We start from the raw sequence: 17,430 nt of genomic DNA, 5'->3' as shown, positions 1-17,430 counted from the left end.
CCGAATCCAAGATGGCGGCGGCCGCTGGCGTGAGGCGAGATCTGAGTCACGTGACGGGGGTGTGGACCGTGTCCCGGCGGAAGCGTGAGGGACCTAGCTGGGAACAGGGGCTGTTGGCGGCGGAGGAGCGGCCTGGCGCGGCGTGACCGTCAGCGAGAGAGCACGAGAGACACGGCTGTCACCACGGAGCCCACCGGTGCTAACGCGGCGGCTACCGCCGCTTCCCGGGCCGGGGGCACCGGAGACCAACTGCCTTCGCTGCCCCCGCCCCCACCCCCACCAAGGATGCCGCGCAGGAAGGTGAGTACAGGGCCGGGCGGGCGGGAAAGGCCCTGGGGCGGGAAAGGGCGGTTAGATCCCGTTTGCCCCCCACCGAACAGCCCCCTACAGCCATGAAAACCGAGCGAAAATAGCGGCCTTCAGCCCCCTGCGCCCGCCCATCTTGCAACCTGAATGGCTCCCCAGTAGGGCCTGCTGAGCACTGATTGGTCACCGCTGCTATCGCTCATCGCCCCAACGGTCATCTTTTCCCCTTCCCCCTCTTGGCGCACGTTCCGCCTTCTTGCCTTTCTGATTGGACACCTACTTGGAGACCTGGTCGTCGATTGGCTCCTCCTTGCGGCACAGCTGGACGCCGATTGGACGTCATTGCTGCCCCTCTCCGCCCCCTACCGTCACCTCCCCACGCGTGCCTTGTTTCTCCCGTTCGCTCTCCCTTCCCTCCCATTCAATCGGTCCTCCCTGAATGGTTGGGTCTGTGACCGCGAGATGCACGCGGATAGGCCGGCATTTCCCGTCAGTCACGCCCGGGGGCCGCGCCTCTTTCTCATTAACGCTTCTATTGGAGAGGATGCCTATCCGCCCCGCCCCTCTTCCACCGTGATTGGTTGGGGCAGGCGGGGGAGCGCGCCTGAGGGAACGGTAACGCGGCGGGGGCAAAACAAAGCGGCTGCGGCCGGGATACGTAGGGCCGCCCCGTGCCCAAGCCAGGGACAGGGGTGTAGCGCTTGATGGAGCCCCCGTGGCTCCCCCAGATGGCCTTGGCCTTCCCCATCCTCCCCTCCAGGGCACCCCCAGGCCGGGATCGCCTGACTCCCCGCCCTGGAGCAGCGGCTCCCCCCCTTCCCAGACCCCTGGACCCCTGGCAGGAGTCTGGTTGGGCTTGCGGGCCCCCAAGTGTCACCTCCCTTAAAAACGACTTGCTTGCAAAATCCAGACCTAAACCCACCCACGTGTCACAGCCCCACTAGTCCCGGGACGTGGCTGCCGCCTGCCTGTCTCATTTTTGCCCTATAATGATCAAATGAATCCGTTGGCACAGAAAATAGTGTACTTCCGTGTCAGTGTATTAGTATGTAGAGCAGTATAAACAAATCATTGTAGGACATTTGCGTTGGTACTGACTTCACCAGTGCTTTTGATGTAGCCTGTTGTAAAACGAAGCAAATAGCTGGCGGAGTTAATGTACCCCAGGGAAGACCTTTGCATGGGGCTGCATTAATTCCCCCCCCCTGTGCACTCTCCTGTACTACCACCCTGACTGTCTTAGCTCTCCCCATGCTTAGCTCTATGCCACCCTCCTACCCTTGGCCTTATTTCTTCCCCCATATTTCCCTCTATGCCCTAAACGTACCCCCACCGTGGGTTGCTTTAGCTATTCCTGCTATACCACTCCCACAGGATTGCTTTTATCTCACCCCTCCCCCATTCCCCCCTCTACACCACACAATTGTGCACTGCCAAAGCTCACCCTTGATGAACTTCATCAGCTACCCCTTATACTCCCCTCAGATTCCCCTGGGTTCCTTCACCTTCCTCCTTCCCAAATCCCAGGGTTGTAGCTGGGACTCCCTGTATATAGGAGCATCTAGAAGACTCAGGGTGATGCACCTGCATTCATCAACCTGCCATGGCATGTTCACTCAGTCCTGGGCTTTGTTTCACATCACTCCCACTCCGGACCCCAAACCCTGCCCCAGTGGGGCAAGTGGAATGGTCATTTGGTTAGAATATGTAGTCTTGATTCCCATCTTTCCCACTGCTAACTCTGCTGGGCTTTGGCTCTGCTGTCTCACTTTCTTGCAAGAGCAGGCTTTCAGCGGATAAAGGGGAAGCACTGCTGCTTATGTGTAGTATGGGGGGAGGGAGAGCTCAGTGGTTTGAGCATTGGCCTGCTAAACCCAGGGTTGGGAGTTCAATCCTTGAGGGGGCCACTTAGGGATCTAGGGCAAAATCAGTACTTGGTCCTGCTAGTGAAGGCAGGGGGCTGGACTCAATGACCTTTCAGGATCCCTTCCAGTTCTAGGAGATGGGATATCTCCATTAATTTATTTAGTGGTGTAGTGAGAGCCCTGGAAAGAGAGCAGTCAGTCTGGAACCTTTTTGTTAAATTAGGGAGCTAATGTCTGAATTGCTTGAAACTTCAAGTATGTTCTTCTAAAATGAAATTAGTGTCATCTGTAGTTTTAGGGACTTGATCTGTTTGCAAAAATCCTGTGTTATGGATGGTACTGTCTGATATCTCATGTTTATTGTACTAAAGCGAGCTTTTCCTCCAGAGCAAACTACCTGAAAGCCATTAGTTTGTTTTTGTTGTGTATTGAAATGATCTTTCTAGCATCAAATATTCTCTTATTTCTAGTATTAATACAAGTATACAAGTAGAAGTGCTCCTGTGCTAATGTCTGGGTCTGTGGTGTTACAGAGGAATGCAGGCAGTAGTTCAGATGGAACCGAAGACTCCGATTTCTCTACAGATCCTGAGCACACAGACAGCTCTGAAAGCGATGGCACGTCGCGAAGATCCGCCCGCGTGACCCGTTCCTCAGCCAGGCTCAGTCAGAGCTCTCAAGGTAAATGCCTTTCTTCCTAGCCCCACCAGATGCAGCTGGCTGGGCAGTCACAATATTCTTGGCTTGGTAATACTTAAAGGAATTTCAGTGAATCTATACCTTCACATTAGTTAATCCCATTCATTATTTTTTCTCATTGAATACAGGTGTGCCAGGGAAAGGAACAAAGGCATTGCAAGGATGCATTATATAAATGAGGCTGTTCAATCTAATGATTAAACAGGGGGTCGGAAGTCTGACCTCCTATCTATTCCCTGATCTGAAAGGTAGTGTTGTCTCGTAGTTAAAGGCATTGGCAGTTGGAATCCTTAGGTTCTATTCTTAGCTTTGCCACTGATTTTCTGAGACCTTTAAAAAGTCACTTGACCTCTCTAACTCAGTTTCCTTATGTGTATAATGGATGCTGCCTACCCAATATAAACGTTTGTGATGCTCAGTTTAGTGGTTTTGGTGCACTTAAAGATTCTTAAGCGAGTAGTTATATAGAAGTGCTACGTATCATTCACATGAATGAACGTTCCCAAAATTTCTAAGTCGCTTGAGTTATTTAAAGGAACAGCTGTTTGTATTGTAATCAAAAGAAATGTTCAAAACATGCCTTTGCAGAAAGGCCTGGCACACCTGGAATTTGCTGTTCTGTTATGGCTTCATTGTAACCACATCCCTGAAACTGGACCTCAGGGCTTTTTCTCCTGAATTTTAGCTTAGTAATATCACGGTGATGAGAACAGCATATAAATAACAAGACAGAAAGAGGGAAGTTGGTATTTGGAGACTTCAGGCTGCTTGGAGGTGCTCAGAAATAGAAGTTGAGGCTCTGTGCTGTGAGGAGGAGTGTATTTTTAGATTAGTTGAAAGCCTGTTGTGTAATACAGTGTAACCAATATATTGTGTCAGTGGGGCATATTTTGCAAGTTTCTACATTTTGGCATCTAGACAGAAGGTACATTTTACTTTTCCACTTTCTCATAGTTGACTTAAGGACTGCTGATCTTGGCTGACAGTAATTAAAAGGAAAAATACATTTTTTGCTGGAGAATTTGCTGCATGAGAATCTTTATTAAGGGTGGTAATGCTGGAAGGTTACATGCAGGGTCCCAACTCTATTGCCGTGCACCAAAAGCAGCTGTGGTATACAGAGGGCTGATCTAACTAGTAATGATCCTCATCTTCACAGGCAGCTTTTTCTCTTTCTCAGTGGGAGATGGTTTGTAACCATTGGATAAATGATGGAGTACAGAGCAAGTTGACTTTGTGCCTCATTCCTCAGATTGTTGGTGGCTCATAGTGTCTGTAAAACTGTGAAAGAGGGCAGCTTAGACGAACAGAACAGATCTCGATGCTAGTAGATGTATCAATGGTGTTGGAAGAGATACCTTGATATTGGGGTCAAGCTGTCAGATGATGTTGAACCTGTAGTTTGGATTGTTGATAGGAGCAGAACCAGAGATAATTTGACCCTGGCTTTGGGATCAGGCGGGGAGGCACGTTCGTGATTGGTAGTGGTTACCCTCAATTAATTTGGTTTTTTATTGTTTATTAAACTAGATTCCAGTCCAGTTCGTAATCCGCCATCCTTTGGCACAGAGGAGCCTGCCTATTCTACTAGGAGGGTGACCCGCAGTCAACAACAACCCACCCCTGTGACTCCAAAAAAATACCCACTCCGACAGACCCGCTCATCTGGATCAGAAACAGAGCAAGTGGTCGACTTCTCTGATAGAGGTACGGGAGTGAGGTGTGGCTTTGAGTGCTTGCAGGACGATGTCAGCCAAGTGGTGTGCTTTCTCTCGGAGACCAGCCCTATGAGACTGATGGTTTAATGCAGGGCCCTAAGAATGAGGGTTTGCAGCAGGTGGCTGTGTGAAGTCACGTAATTCATTTCTTTGTAAGCTTCCCTTCATGCAAATCTATAACATCTCAACTCTCATTCAGATACCAAAAATGCAGTGGATCATGACGAGTCTCCACCGCGCACCCCAACTGGGAATGCCCCCTCTTCAGAGTCTGACATAGATATATCTAGTCCAAATGTGTCCCATGATGAGAGCATTGCCAAGGACATGTCCATGAAGGATTCTGGAAGTGACCTATCTCACCGCCCCAAGCGCCGCCGTTTCCATGAAAGCTACAACTTCAACATGAAGTGTCCCACGCCTGGTTGCAACTCCCTAGGTAAAGTCAGCTCCAAGATTAGTTCCTCTCCCTTCCATTTCTGACATTGGGCTCGGTAGCCCGCGTTTCACAGGGTTGAGAACTCCCACTGGATGGAATAGTATGTCTTAGCAGCTTGCATTTTATTGGGATCAGGGTATTTGTTGAGTGGTTGAAATAGAAAACCACTTGGGGGGACTAGAACACGCCAGCAGTACATACTTTTCAGGGGTGTCTTTTAGCCAGAAATAGTTGAGGGTGGTGAGGAGAAGAAAAGCCTGAGAATGGATGGTTACAGTGCTGATGTTTTCCAAGTTTCTCTATCTGCACCCAGATCAGTGGAGTTCTCACAATGCACTATCACTTGTACAAAAAGCTCTGAGCTTAGTGCAAAATTCTCTGCAGCGTTGGGCCTGGAAGGTCAATGGAATATTCTTCTAGGTCAGTAGTTGAGATCCAGTCCGTTAATAGTGACTGGATGCTGTGCCACCTGTTGGCTCTTTGGCATATGTGGAAATAGTTTTGATCTTGCTTCAGTTTCCTCCTACGCGAACTTCAGTTGCCCCCTTTTTAATAGTTTCTCAGCAAAGAGAGCAACTGAATGGGCCATGGATTTTGAAATACCCTTTCTCACTTGAGGTGGGCAATGCGTGTCAGTGCTGTGATATCTTGCGGTATTCTGGATGGAACATCGGTGAAATTTGTTGGTTCCAATCCTAGTAAATCCTTTTGGAATTCTTGCACCCTGCAGAGGAGGGGTAAGAGTACAAGGGGAATGGATGTGATGTGACGGGAAATTGATCCGTCAGAAAGGAGATGGGTTATCAACATAAAGGCTTGGGGAAAATATAGGGTTCTTGAGGTAAGACCCTTGTTACTGCCAGAAGCAGGATACTTGGAAGGAAGATGATCTAACATGATAATGTGGTGTAGTGTGTATATTTGGGTTTCCTTTTTGGCCCCTACAGCTTATCTTGTGAATCATGAGGTTTCTTCGTCCTGTTTTACGGGTAATAAACTTATTTAGCCCCTCTTTGAAACCTAGCCACAGTGTCTAACCACCTGATCTAAAGATGCTTTAATTATTGGCTTTTTTACTTACTGGCTGTAAGGTTTTTTCTCTGGTTCTCCACAGGACACCTAACGGGGAAGCATGAGAGACACTTTTCCATATCAGGATGCCCACTATATCATAATCTCTCAGCAGATGAGTGCAAGGTAACTTTCTCTCTTCTTCTGTTTTCATTCTGCTTTTACAGTACGAGATGTCAAGGCCTGTCATTAATAGCCCAGCGTTAAACTGATGGTTATTATGCTCGAAGTGTAGTCTCACTTTAGACATGAAACAGCAGTGCATATTTGTGTCACGGTGTGCATTCTGTATACTGGAATTCAAAGGGGAACTGGAAAAAGACTCCTCACATGCTTTGAGGGCTTTTTTTCTGATTTCCAGGTGAGAGCGCAGAGCCGAGATAAACAGATCGAGGAGAGGATGCTGTCCCACAGACAGGATGACAACAACAGGCATGCCACCAGACATCAGGTATGCATTCTCTGCATAAGCAGTGTCCCAATTCCAGGTGCGAAACCTCAGTTTGGGCCTTCAAGCTTTTGTGATTAGAACTCTTGCATTCTGCTTCCTGATTCATCTTTGAAATGGGCTTTGTGCTGGGCCCTCGTGCACCATTATCCTCTCCATTGTAATCATGAGATGAGGGTTTGGAGCAGGGGAGGGATAGCTCAGTGGTTTGAGCATTGGCATGCTAAACCCAGGGTTGTGAGTTCAATCCTTGAGGGGGCCACTTAGGGATCTGGGGCAAAATCCATACTTGGTCCTGCTAGTGAAGGCAGGGGGCTGGACTCGATGATCTTTCAAGGTCCCTTCCAGTTCTAGGAGATAGGATATCTCCAAAAAAAAAAAACCCTGGTTGCTGGTGAGAACATGGGATGTGGCTGGCCTTGATTGCTATAGGAAACATCATAATCCACCAATCTATTATAGTTATGCAAAATAGGCAGTGGCTGTTCTGAGAGATTATTCTCTGTTCGTGCTTTTTGAAATGCAGAGCAAAGGTGTTTCTACAGAAACTCATTGGTCAGTATACCTTCTGCTAAACCAAAGAGAAGGCCTTCAGTGGTTCATGCTTCTCAAATTTTGGACACTTGGGTTCAAATCTAGATGAGTTTATTTTTGTAACAAGTTTGACCTGAGTCTGTTTCCAAGGAATATTGGTTCACATGATAAAATCCCAGATAGACAGAGTATGGTTCTGTGCATTGGGATTGAGGCGCACTAACAGGCCTGGGGAAGAAAGGGGACTCTGCCCTTTACATGTCTGCGCTCTGCCTGTCTCTAATCTGTGTTCTCTCATGAGCTTTGAAATTCATAAAACTCATTTAAACACTTTTTTTTAATGGAAGATGCAGCTAGCACACATTATCAACCCATTGCTCATGTAACATACTCTATATTCCTTTATGTTGCCTTGTGATTTCATATTGCCCTTCCTAGCTATTGGTGACGAGCAATCAACTGAACGTACCCTTCAGGGGAGAAAGACTTGATGAAAGGGGGAACGCATGGAATGTTGAGTCCTTTAGAACGGAAAGGATACGGGCAATGTTTGAAGTAAGCTAAGTGCATTGACTATTCCTAGCTTCTCTCTTTCAGGCACCGACAGAGAGACAGCTGCGGTACAAAGAGAAGGTAGCAGAGCTGAGGAAGAAAAGAAATGCGGGACTAACCAAGGAGCAGAAAGAAAAGTACATGGTATGACAGCAAAATTTACTTTCGTTCCTTTCTATAGTATGCCACAAGCATATGGAGATTTTGCTTTCCACTCATCCTGCAGACTGCTGGGCAAACAAGGCTGTGGCATTCAGCAGCCCAGGGTTGGCATAGATCATTCAGAGGTTTAAAGCTCCTAATATTTAACTTTTTCAGGAACACAGACAAACCTATGGCAACACCAGAGAACCCCTCTTGGAAAACCTGACTAGCGAGTATGACCTAGAGCTTTTCCGAAGAGCACAAGCACGGGCCTCTGAAGACCTGGTGAGACTCCTAATCCTTAACATGTCTGCTAGCAGCGGCCTTTGCTTTTCCAAGAGCTGAACGTCCCCACAGTCTGCAGTGTTTATGCTGATGAGTGAGAGTGTGTGAGAAGAACCACCTCTGAACGATGCAAAGAGTAAATGGCACTAGAATGCAGAGTGTAACATGTTCAAAATAAGAGCCAAGTCAGTGGAGTTACACCAGGGCTGACTGTCTTCCTGTATTTAGGTCTTAAAAATATAAGGAGTCTAGAGGTGTCTGACAACAATGAATTTGCCCACAGTACAGCTGGAGCTGTGCATTTCCAGTCTTGGACACTGCAAGAGTTCTGAGGCAAGAGAGTGATTCAATCCCATTTATCAAGTGCTCATTTGCAGCTTTCCTCCTGTGAGAGAAGATCAATGTGTTCCTGGGCAGAATGGGCAACAGCTTCACACATTGAAACAATAGCTGAGTATTGATTGAGTTGAGAGTTTAAAATGCTCTGCAAGAGGCCAGCCTATCAGCGCGCTGCCATCCTGGAGTTCAGAACTGTGTCTTAAGCTAGACTGATAACAGCTTCTTGAGATGCCGCTTCCCACCCCCAAAGCTGATCCAGAAGCAATTTTGATGGGCTCTGGTGGTACCTTGGGGCCACCTCGACCAGAATGGTCAGTGACCCTTTTCCCCTTGTGGGAGGGAGAAAATACAAAGTGGGCCTGGAGGGTAAATTTGTTTCAAGTTAACCATCCAAGGTAAGGTTGAGTGATGTGAGGTCCTGGAGATCACAGGCCAGACCGGCATGACAAGAAACTTGTTAATATGTGTCAAGCTAGCATGGAGGGCTCCGTGGGGATTTGCATTTTGTAAGATGGCTTTGGAAGAGGCTCACAGAAGGGAAATAAATGTTTGTTTTTCTCTTTCCTTTTTTATTACGTTTCCTCTATTCCTTCCGCTGATAGGAGAAGTTGCGGCTTCAGGGCCAGATCACAGAAGGCAGCAACATGATTAAAACGATTGCCTTTGGCCGCTATGAGCTGGACACCTGGTATCATTCTCCCTATCCAGAAGAGTATGCTCGGTTGGGACGCCTCTACATGTGCGAGTTCTGCCTCAAATACATGAAGAGTCAGACAATACTGCGCAGACACATGGTAAATCCTTGGTGATAGTTCCCCAGCTCCTTAGGTTTGGAGATTGGAAGTATAATGAAAACACGTCAAAACAAAGTAGCTGTTTTGGGCTCGAATAGTCCCTTTGGGAGCCTGCCTGCCTGAATGCTAAGTGCTCTGCACAGCTTTGAAAGGAAGACAGGTTTTCTCAGATTGTCTGAATCCCTGGGCCAGCTGGATGGACCGCAGTGAAGTAGGAGTGGGGGCTGGGAATCCAGTTTCTCATTGTAGCTGACCAGGAATGAATGTTTCCCTGTTAGGAACACTTATACTGTATCCAAGAGGCTCTTTCTGCTTTCAAAGCAGCTGCTAGAGCAGTATTGTTACCCTAACTTTGACTGTCATTTTCTTGTAGGCAAAATGTGTCTGGAAACATCCACCAGGGGACGAAATTTACCGCAAAGGCTCCATTTCGGTGTTTGAAGTGGATGGGAAAAAGAACAAGGTAACTGGAATTGCAATGGTGGCACAGTCTTGCTTCTGGTGTTCACCTTTCTAATGCACTTTATATGTCGCCTGCCTTACACTGTAGAGAAGCAGGAGGTCATGGCCTCTTTCCCTCTGATTCCAGAAGGGGTGTTAATGCCTCCACTGCCCCTTAATGCACTGGATGGTTCTTGCAACAGTGCACCTGAATAATGTCTATCTGCATCTTCCTTGTGGTTGTTATTCAGCCCTCCTGCAAGTCCATGGTTCCATCAGCTTGTTCACATACAAGTACTAGTGCAGGAGCTGCTGTCAATTGTATGATCAGTTCCCCTTCTGAACCTTAATGAGTACCCACCGTTCCTGGACTCATGCCACCACTGCCTGTCTCCCGTTCAGTTACGAGTGCTATAAACTGCAGCGGAGCAACCCAGCTCCATTGCTGGTTAGAGCATTCACAATTGACTAGCATGTGTACTGGCAGGTACAACCGAGGGCTTAGTCTAGTGAAGTGGTACAGTTGCCTCCAAATGGCTAGACCCATTGCTATAGTGGAAGACCCTTCTAAGCCCTGCTAGAAACTGGTATTGAGGGGTTTTGTTGCCATGGCTAGGAATGAAGCTGTTTTGAGAAGACGCACGTTTGGTGGAAGAACAGATCTACTCTAATCTGTATTTTGTTACAGTTCCCATCCTTTCAAAAGTGGAAGGGGTTCTCTTTCAGAGATGCTGCACCATGACAAACAGGTGTGTCAGATTCTCCTTCTGCTTCCAGATCTACTGCCAAAACCTGTGCTTGCTGGCGAAGCTTTTCTTGGATCATAAGACTCTGTATTACGATGTTGAACCCTTCCTCTTCTATGTCATGACAGAAGCTGACAACACTGGCTGCCACCTGATAGGGTATTTCTCCAAGGTCAGTAGAAATCAACCACCAATATATGTAAACCTGTATTAATGCTGTAGCTCAAGACAGAGGTCATCTGTGCAAACCCTCACTCCTCAGTTTTCTACAAGTCCCATAGACTCATAGACTCATAGACTTTAAGGTCAGAAGGGACCATTATGATCATCTGGTCTGACCCCCTGCATGCTGCAGGCCACAAGACCCTTCCCTGGACTGTGCCGTTGAAGTCCCTAATCCTGTGTTTTAGTGACTTCAACCCTCCTGCTAGTGATCCCTGCCCCATGCTGCGGAGGAAGGCGAAAAACCTCCAGAGGCTCAGCCAATCTACCCTGGAGGAAAATTCCTTCCCAACCCCAAATATGGGATCAGTAATACCCCGAGCATGTAGGCAAGAGTCTCTAGCCTGACCCCTGTTTGCCATTATGCTATTTACGTACCATTGCTTGGTTTTCCTTGGCTACTATGTTTTACCATTAAACCATTCCCTCCATAAACTTATCTAACTTAATCTTAAAACCAGACAGGTCCGTCCCAACATCCAAGTGTCCAGGAAGAGCTAAAATTTCAAAGCTAAACTACAGAAGCTTTGCTATTTAGCTTTCCTAATTGCTAGCAAAATCAAACTTTTGCAAAGAGACTTTGTTATATTAAACAGTAATTCGTAATCACTTGTATACAAGTCAGCTAGGATCTCCCTGTCTCAAATGGAGATGAATTCCTTTGTGATAAATTTAGATTCATTTTCTAATAATAGTTAGCACTTCTAATGCGTTTTATCCCTAGAGCTTTATAAAGCACTTTGAGATGGGAAAATATCATATCCATTTTAGAGGTAGGGGAACTGAGGAACAAAGGTGAAGTGAATTGCCCAAGGCCATGCCACATGTCAGTGGCAGAAGTTAGGGTAAAAGCCAGGTCTCCTGGCTCATAGTTCTGTGCCTTGTCTGCTCACCCATGTTGCCTCCTTAATAGACAGAAGTGTCTCTGGACTTTTTCTTTAATGCCTAGTACATCTTTGTGAAGTACACTTCCTAGCTGTCTTTACTTAAATGCAGTTTCTGTGGTGCAATTGTCCTGAGAGAGTAAAAACTGCAGCAAATGAAAGCCATTAGACAGTAGAATAGTCTCCCAAGGAGAGTGTTGGAAGCTCCGTCTCTTAAGCCACCTAAATTATGACTGGATAAAGCACTAAAGAAACATAAAGAAATATCCTGCGTTGTCCTAATGGGTCTCTTCACTCATTAAACTTTTTGCTAGTGCAGTATGTGTATCATTCTAATGCAGTGTTGACTTTATGTTGCATGTGCAATTAAGAAGGTTGTTGGATTCAGAACAGAGATTGCTGTGCCAGCACTACCCTAATGTCCTGGTTAAATCAACAATCTCTCATGACAGGGCTCTATTTGCCTTCCATCCTACTCCTAGCAATCATGAGAGTGGATGCCCAGTTTAATGGTTAATACAGTAATAAACTCTAAGCCAGCTTGGTGGGTGGAGGAAGCTCACATTGAAAGTTAGTTGTCAGGCTGGCTATTGCATTGCTGTTTCCCTCAACTTGTATTGCGTCAGTTGTGCTGCCTTGTTTGGCTTGTTGCAATAGTGATAGACTTGCTGTTTGTGCAGATTGAGACCTGCTGATCTAGTTCCTCCCTCTTCTTGCTTTCAGGAGAAGAATTCTTTCCTCAACTACAATGTGTCTTGTATTCTGACGATGCCCCAGTACATGAGGCAGGGTTATGGCAAAATGCTCATTGACTTCAGTACGTATATGGAAAAGTTATGGCAAAATCTTTCAGCCGTGTCTGTGAAATGAGGCAAACCCTCTATCTTCAAGAGTTCAGGTTTTGTCTCTATACTGTATTCCTGCACTGACCTTTGAGAAGCAGAAAAATGCACAGCTGCGTCAGATAAGGTTCCTTCAAACCAAGCTTGTACATAATGTATCAGTGCCCTTGACTCCCAGAAGAGCTGTTGAGAACACTCTTTTGCATGTGTGCGCCAGTGGGGCCATTCAGGGCAGGGTTGTAACAGATATGTGGGTGCAGAAGTGGCCAATCAAAAGAAGAGCCTTTAGCATGGTTCATATCCAGGTACTGTTCCTCCCTTGCAGGGAAACTTATGCTAACAAAATCTGCACAGTTGCCTCTTGTGGTTCTTTCCAAATGTGTCTCGGATCATACTGATAATGATGCAAGTCAGCAGTATTTCCTGGACTGAATTATAATCGTTCACCACTTAGCTATAGTTGGTCTGTCTGTATGGAAAAAGACTTTTGAGCTGTTTTTCCAGTGCTACTAATAAAGCATTAGGAGGCATTGGCTGCCCCAGATTAACTATTTCTTGGTGAACTTGTGCAACACACATGTTGCTTTTTGGGCATCTGTGATGACAAATCCCTGCAGTTAACTGTAGCTAGTTGACAGTCAGGAGAGAGCCTGGTATACTGTGAGTAAACGTCTTCTCTTGCTCGCAGGTTATTTACTTTCCAAAGTGGAAGAGAAGGTTGGCTCTCCAGAACGCCCGCTGTCTGACTTGGGCCTTATCAGCTACCGTAGTTACTGGAAGGAAGTTCTTCTTCGTTATCTGCATAATTTCCAAGGCAAAGAGATCTCTATCAAAGGTGTGTTCTAGTGCTAAATGAGCTTGTAGAGAACTTGTTCAGGAACGTTTCTGTGCTCTTTGTTCTTCACCCCTTTCTCCAAACCTGCCCTGACTGACGTTTGGTCCATTTTACCCTCATGGGTGAGTTGCTTTCTCTTACTGGGGTTCTTAAAGTGGCGTGGCTCCTCTAGACTGTAATTAGATGGGTTTTTGTCTGGCTGTCTCACCCCACTGTTTTTAAAATTAAGCTAGGTTGCTGGGCTTTGAAGACTCTCAAAGCACCCACGTTTATGCCCTTAATTAATTTTGTTTATAAAAAGAAAAACAGTGAGTGATAGGGATCAAAACAGCAACTTGAAAGTCAGCATCATTCAGAGCAGCTCCCCTGCACAGCTCCCTCTCCAGAAAAGCCAGCCTGAATAACTAGATACAAATGAGTAATGTTTTACACCTCTGATGCTATGCAGATCTAGTTAATAGGAACACAGCAGGCACATGGACTGTTGCTTAGCTCATGTCTATGCTTTCAAAAATCAACTCTTTTCATTGCTGCATTACTCAGTGTAGGTGGTGAGTATTCTCTCGCTCGTTCCCAATAGATCCAAATTGTTTTCTTCTGAGGTTTGGTGCTGGTGGCCAGCTGGGGTCATTTTGCCTCTCTTCTTGTCTTTGTCTGAATTGACACTTGTGTGACAATCCAGTAAATCTTTATAGTTTTCCTCCACAGAGGTCACTATTGAGGTCTGACTAAATGGCATTCAGTCACTGCTTATCCCAACTGGCTACAGAGAGTACCAGGAGGTGGATGGTGATTTGTGTTGTGGCTTTCTTTAGAGGACAAAATGCATCGCTAATTTAGAATATTAATTTCAAAAGGGAAAAACTATTTGGCTAAGGAGAAATTTCCGAAAATTTCTAAAAATACTTCAACTATATGCAGTGATAGATACGTAGACTTCATTACTAGCAATTTGTATAGAATCTAAGGTTCTCCAAAGTTCTTCACAAACAGTTAAGCCTCACAGCCACCCCTTGGGCGATAACAATTATTCCCATTTCACAGATGAGGAAAGTGAAGCACAGAGGTGATGACTTGCCTAAGGTCACATAACAAGTCAGTGACACAACTGGGAATGGACTGTGGGCTCCCAGTACCTGCTCTGACCACTAGATAACACTGCTTCCCTAATCATTGACCAGGCTGAAGTAAAGGAATGAGTATTGGCATTAAACTTAAAAGATCTCAGTATTTGCAAGGCATCTTGTGGATATAATTATGAAGGGTGGGCACGGCATAACATGAAGTTGTATTTGAGAACTAAACAAGTACGACAGCTACAGTCTCGAGGGAATTCCTTGGTGGTCTATCCTCTTGTGGACTGTGATCTTGTTTTTCAGAAATCAGCCAGGAGACTGCAGTGAACCCTGTTGACATCGTTAGTACTCTGCAGGCACTTCAGATGCTCAAGTACTGGAAGGGAAAACACCTGGTGTTAAAGAGACAGGTAAGACTTCTGGTGGCTGCACCTGCACTTTTGTTGCTGTACAGTTCAGCTTTGTGTGTTAGGTCCATAGGATAACATCGTATCTTAATCTACGTTCCCTATGCATTGTGTTGGGTTTTCTTGCGCTTTGATTCTGGTGAGGGAACTTTTTAATCTTCAAGCGAAACAAAATATCTGATAAAGTTTCAGGTGGGTCCCCAGTCTGATTTTTTTCCCTCCTCCCCCCAACTAGTGTAGAAATCCTCTACTTTTTAACCACCTTCTGTGCTGTTTTTTGACATAGGGAAATTCCATTGCTAGTCTTAAGCAACTCCTCAAACCCAGCTCCCCTCTTCACTTTTTTTTAAATTTCCCCTTTCTGGGGCTCTCACCTGTAGGTGAAGACAGCCTGACCTATGTTATCAGTGGAGTTCCTAAAAAGTAATATGGGCTGCTCCATTCACAACATATCATCTCTGTGGTACCAAGCAGATGGCGCGCAGGTCATCTCCAGAGTGTTGGACTCACATGTGGGTTGTCCAATGGATAATTCACATCAATTATTCTCTTTGGTTTAACCTGCCCTTTCATGCTCTCTTTCTCAGGATCTGATTGACGAATGGATAGCCAAAGAGGCAAAAAGATCAAACACCAATAAGACAATGGATCCCAGTTGTTTGAAATGGACCCCTCCCAAGGGAACTTAACTGGCCATCACTCCAGAAGCCAGTGAAGAACCCCAGCAGTAGGAAGTACCCTAGGGATCTCTGTTGTATCTGTTGCTGTTGTGATTGGCTGGTACAGTACCCTCCAGGAAGATCAGTTCCCCTTGGTACTGTTCTGGCCCAGATCTTTTGTGCACACCACAGACGCTGGTTCTGAGGAACTTTATGTTTCGGCCTCAATGAGGTTGCAAGGATTGGATCTGTATAGGACCCAAGCACTGGCCCAAGGAGTTCTGATATCTGGTACTGTACCTGTCCAGTCACTGGTCCTACCCTCACGTTCTTATTCCAATGAGGTTGTGTCGTGTCCTATAATCTGTTTGTGTTCCTTCCTGCAGGCACTCTGCTTTCTAAGTAATGGACAGGACAGCTTCTGTGGCCTTTGAACAAGGTCTACAAATCTGTTCTCCAAATTATTCCATCAACGTTTTGTTTGGGGAAAGGGTTGTAAATCTGCATCCAAGCAGGTTCCCAACATGCTGCCAGTTTACTGACTTTAGCATTGTTATAACTAATCCTGTCTGATGAACTTCCTTACCCCATGTATCAATTAGTTTCAGTAAGAGAGCATGACACCTCTTTAAAGAGAGCTTCCCCACATAATATACCAGGTCTTCGTGTAACAAAAACTGACTGCTAATATTGTACACTCGGAATCTTGCACAACTTGCACCTGTCAGTGAGTGGTGTGATCATTGGTGTTACCCTGGAAGAGTCCAGATTAATAGTGTGAAAGCACTGTGATGTGACATACTGTTACAGAGTAGCCCTTTTGGGTGTGGCAGGCTCTCCTGAGGTTAGTGCGGTATCATGGCAGTACAGGCCTCTTAGGTCAGATATCACTGGTTTCCTGTTGCTGGAGTTGGTGGTTTCCTTTACACGTATAGAAACAAGTTTAGTGTATTTCAACTTAGTCGTTCTCCTAAAACAGTCTTTGAATTGTAGCTTTTTGAAAAGACTCTCTCTATATTAAAGGAATAAAATATTAATTTCAGGTGAATTTTTGATATCCTTGTCCAAACAGCCACAGAAAGTCTATAAAGCAATATCTTCAGTTGTTGGATTGTCTAAAGCATACATTCTGTGCATCAACAGCGGCTCCGGCTAGCTGTATGGATGGTTGCTTTTCTGTTAACAGTGCATCCTGTCTGTTCTTGTAGAACAACAGTGACCCCCCCCACACACACACCCCTCTGCACCACCAAAATAAACCTCCGTAAAATGGCTTTCAAGTATAACCACTGTCCTTGTGCCATGTGTTTCCCATCTATCTCCTGCGAGGGGACAGGTGTGAGGTGAGTGATAGCTGCATTTAGACCCTTCCGATGATCTCTTGTTGTGTGGTGTCTGAAATGAAGCTCTTGCCCTGTGCTGGTAAGTAAGGGCCATTTCTTGTTAATCACTGACCATTCCCAGTGTGGAGAAGTTCTCTACGGGCCCTTTCATGGTGGGCTGTGCCTTTTTCTTTGCCTCCCTAAATAAATAGATCTCGGCACAGGATTTATATTCTTGTGGGCATTACTGAGGATTGCTGTCAAGTGCCCTTGGATCCTACGTTGTAGCTGAAGACATTCTCTTGGAACCATCTGGCAGGGTGGAACTCTGGGGAGTGGGGAAGAAGGCCAGTCATGTACACAAGCTAAACCCTGTTCCCCTGATGTGGTAGAATGTGCTATTCCTGTATCTACTTCTCAATAAAGCATGTTCTCTGCTCAAGTCGTCAATTCCTTCCTTTTAGTTTTCCTGAGCAGTGGAGATTTAAGGTGGCTCTTCCGTTGAGTGAGACTGCTTTTCCATTCCTAACGTGTAAGATACTTTAATTTTGAACCTCCCTATATGCTGTCATTGTAATGGGGATAGTGACTGAAGCAGCCTTCAGGTTGGCTGTGTTAAAAATGTCCTAGATCCTGTATTAGCTTTGTTTAGAAATGACTCTGCAGTGGATGGCGCTGTTGGGAATGTGGAACTCTAGCAGGTACAGTAGCCCTAAGACTGTACCTCCAACATCCATACTTCATACCAAGCGGCCACCCAAAGTTGCTGTAAGAAGGGAGGAGCTGCCTCGTTGTTTACCCT

At 45.9% G+C, this 17,430-nt stretch overlaps 1 protein-coding gene across 2 annotated transcripts; it reads left to right on the top strand.

The window, feature by feature from the left end:
- The first annotated feature begins 67 nt into the window (after positions 1-67).
- KAT7 (lysine acetyltransferase 7) lies at positions 68-17,070 on the top strand. 2 transcript variants are annotated; one of them, XM_054014547.1, is made up of 15 exons: positions 68-300; positions 2,705-2,852; positions 4,401-4,577; positions 4,788-5,027; positions 6,142-6,224; positions 6,460-6,549; positions 7,678-7,776; positions 7,951-8,061; positions 9,003-9,194; positions 9,568-9,657; positions 10,413-10,553; positions 12,211-12,304; positions 13,018-13,164; positions 14,544-14,650; positions 15,235-17,070. In XM_054014547.1, exons 1-15 carry the CDS (start codon positions 286-288, stop codon positions 15,334-15,336), a joined length of 1,836 nt encoding a protein of 611 aa, XP_053870522.1. In that variant the 5' UTR covers positions 68-285; the 3' UTR covers positions 15,337-17,070. The 2 variants fall into 2 exon arrangements, with proteins under 2 accessions (XP_053870522.1, XP_053870521.1); XM_054014546.1 differs by lacking the exon at positions 68-300 and having other exon boundaries at positions 2,666-2,852.
- The last annotated feature ends 360 nt before the right edge of the window (positions 17,071-17,430 follow it).

The sequence above is a fragment of the Malaclemys terrapin genome, chromosome 25 (genome assembly GCF_027887155.1).
Source record: "Malaclemys terrapin pileata isolate rMalTer1 chromosome 25, rMalTer1.hap1, whole genome shotgun sequence".
Lineage (NCBI taxonomy): Eukaryota > Metazoa > Chordata > Testudines > Emydidae > Malaclemys > Malaclemys terrapin.
The sequence above is the reverse complement of the archived record's forward strand: the minus strand, read 5'-3'. Positions and strand labels throughout refer to the sequence as shown.

Excerpts from the sequence above, each read along its gene's own strand:
- KAT7 (XM_054014546.1), top strand. The coding sequence starts at position 2,681 with ATGTCTGGGTCTGTGGTGTTACAGAGGAATGCAGGCAGTAGTTCAGAT. Across the intron at positions 9,195-9,567 it reads CAATACTGCGCAGACACATG|GCAAAATGTGTCTGGAAACA; the intron begins GTAAATCCTTGG and ends ATTTTCTTGTAG. Across the intron at positions 13,165-14,543 it reads CAAAGAGATCTCTATCAAAG|AAATCAGCCAGGAGACTGCA; the intron begins GTGTGTTCTAGT and ends CTTGTTTTTCAG.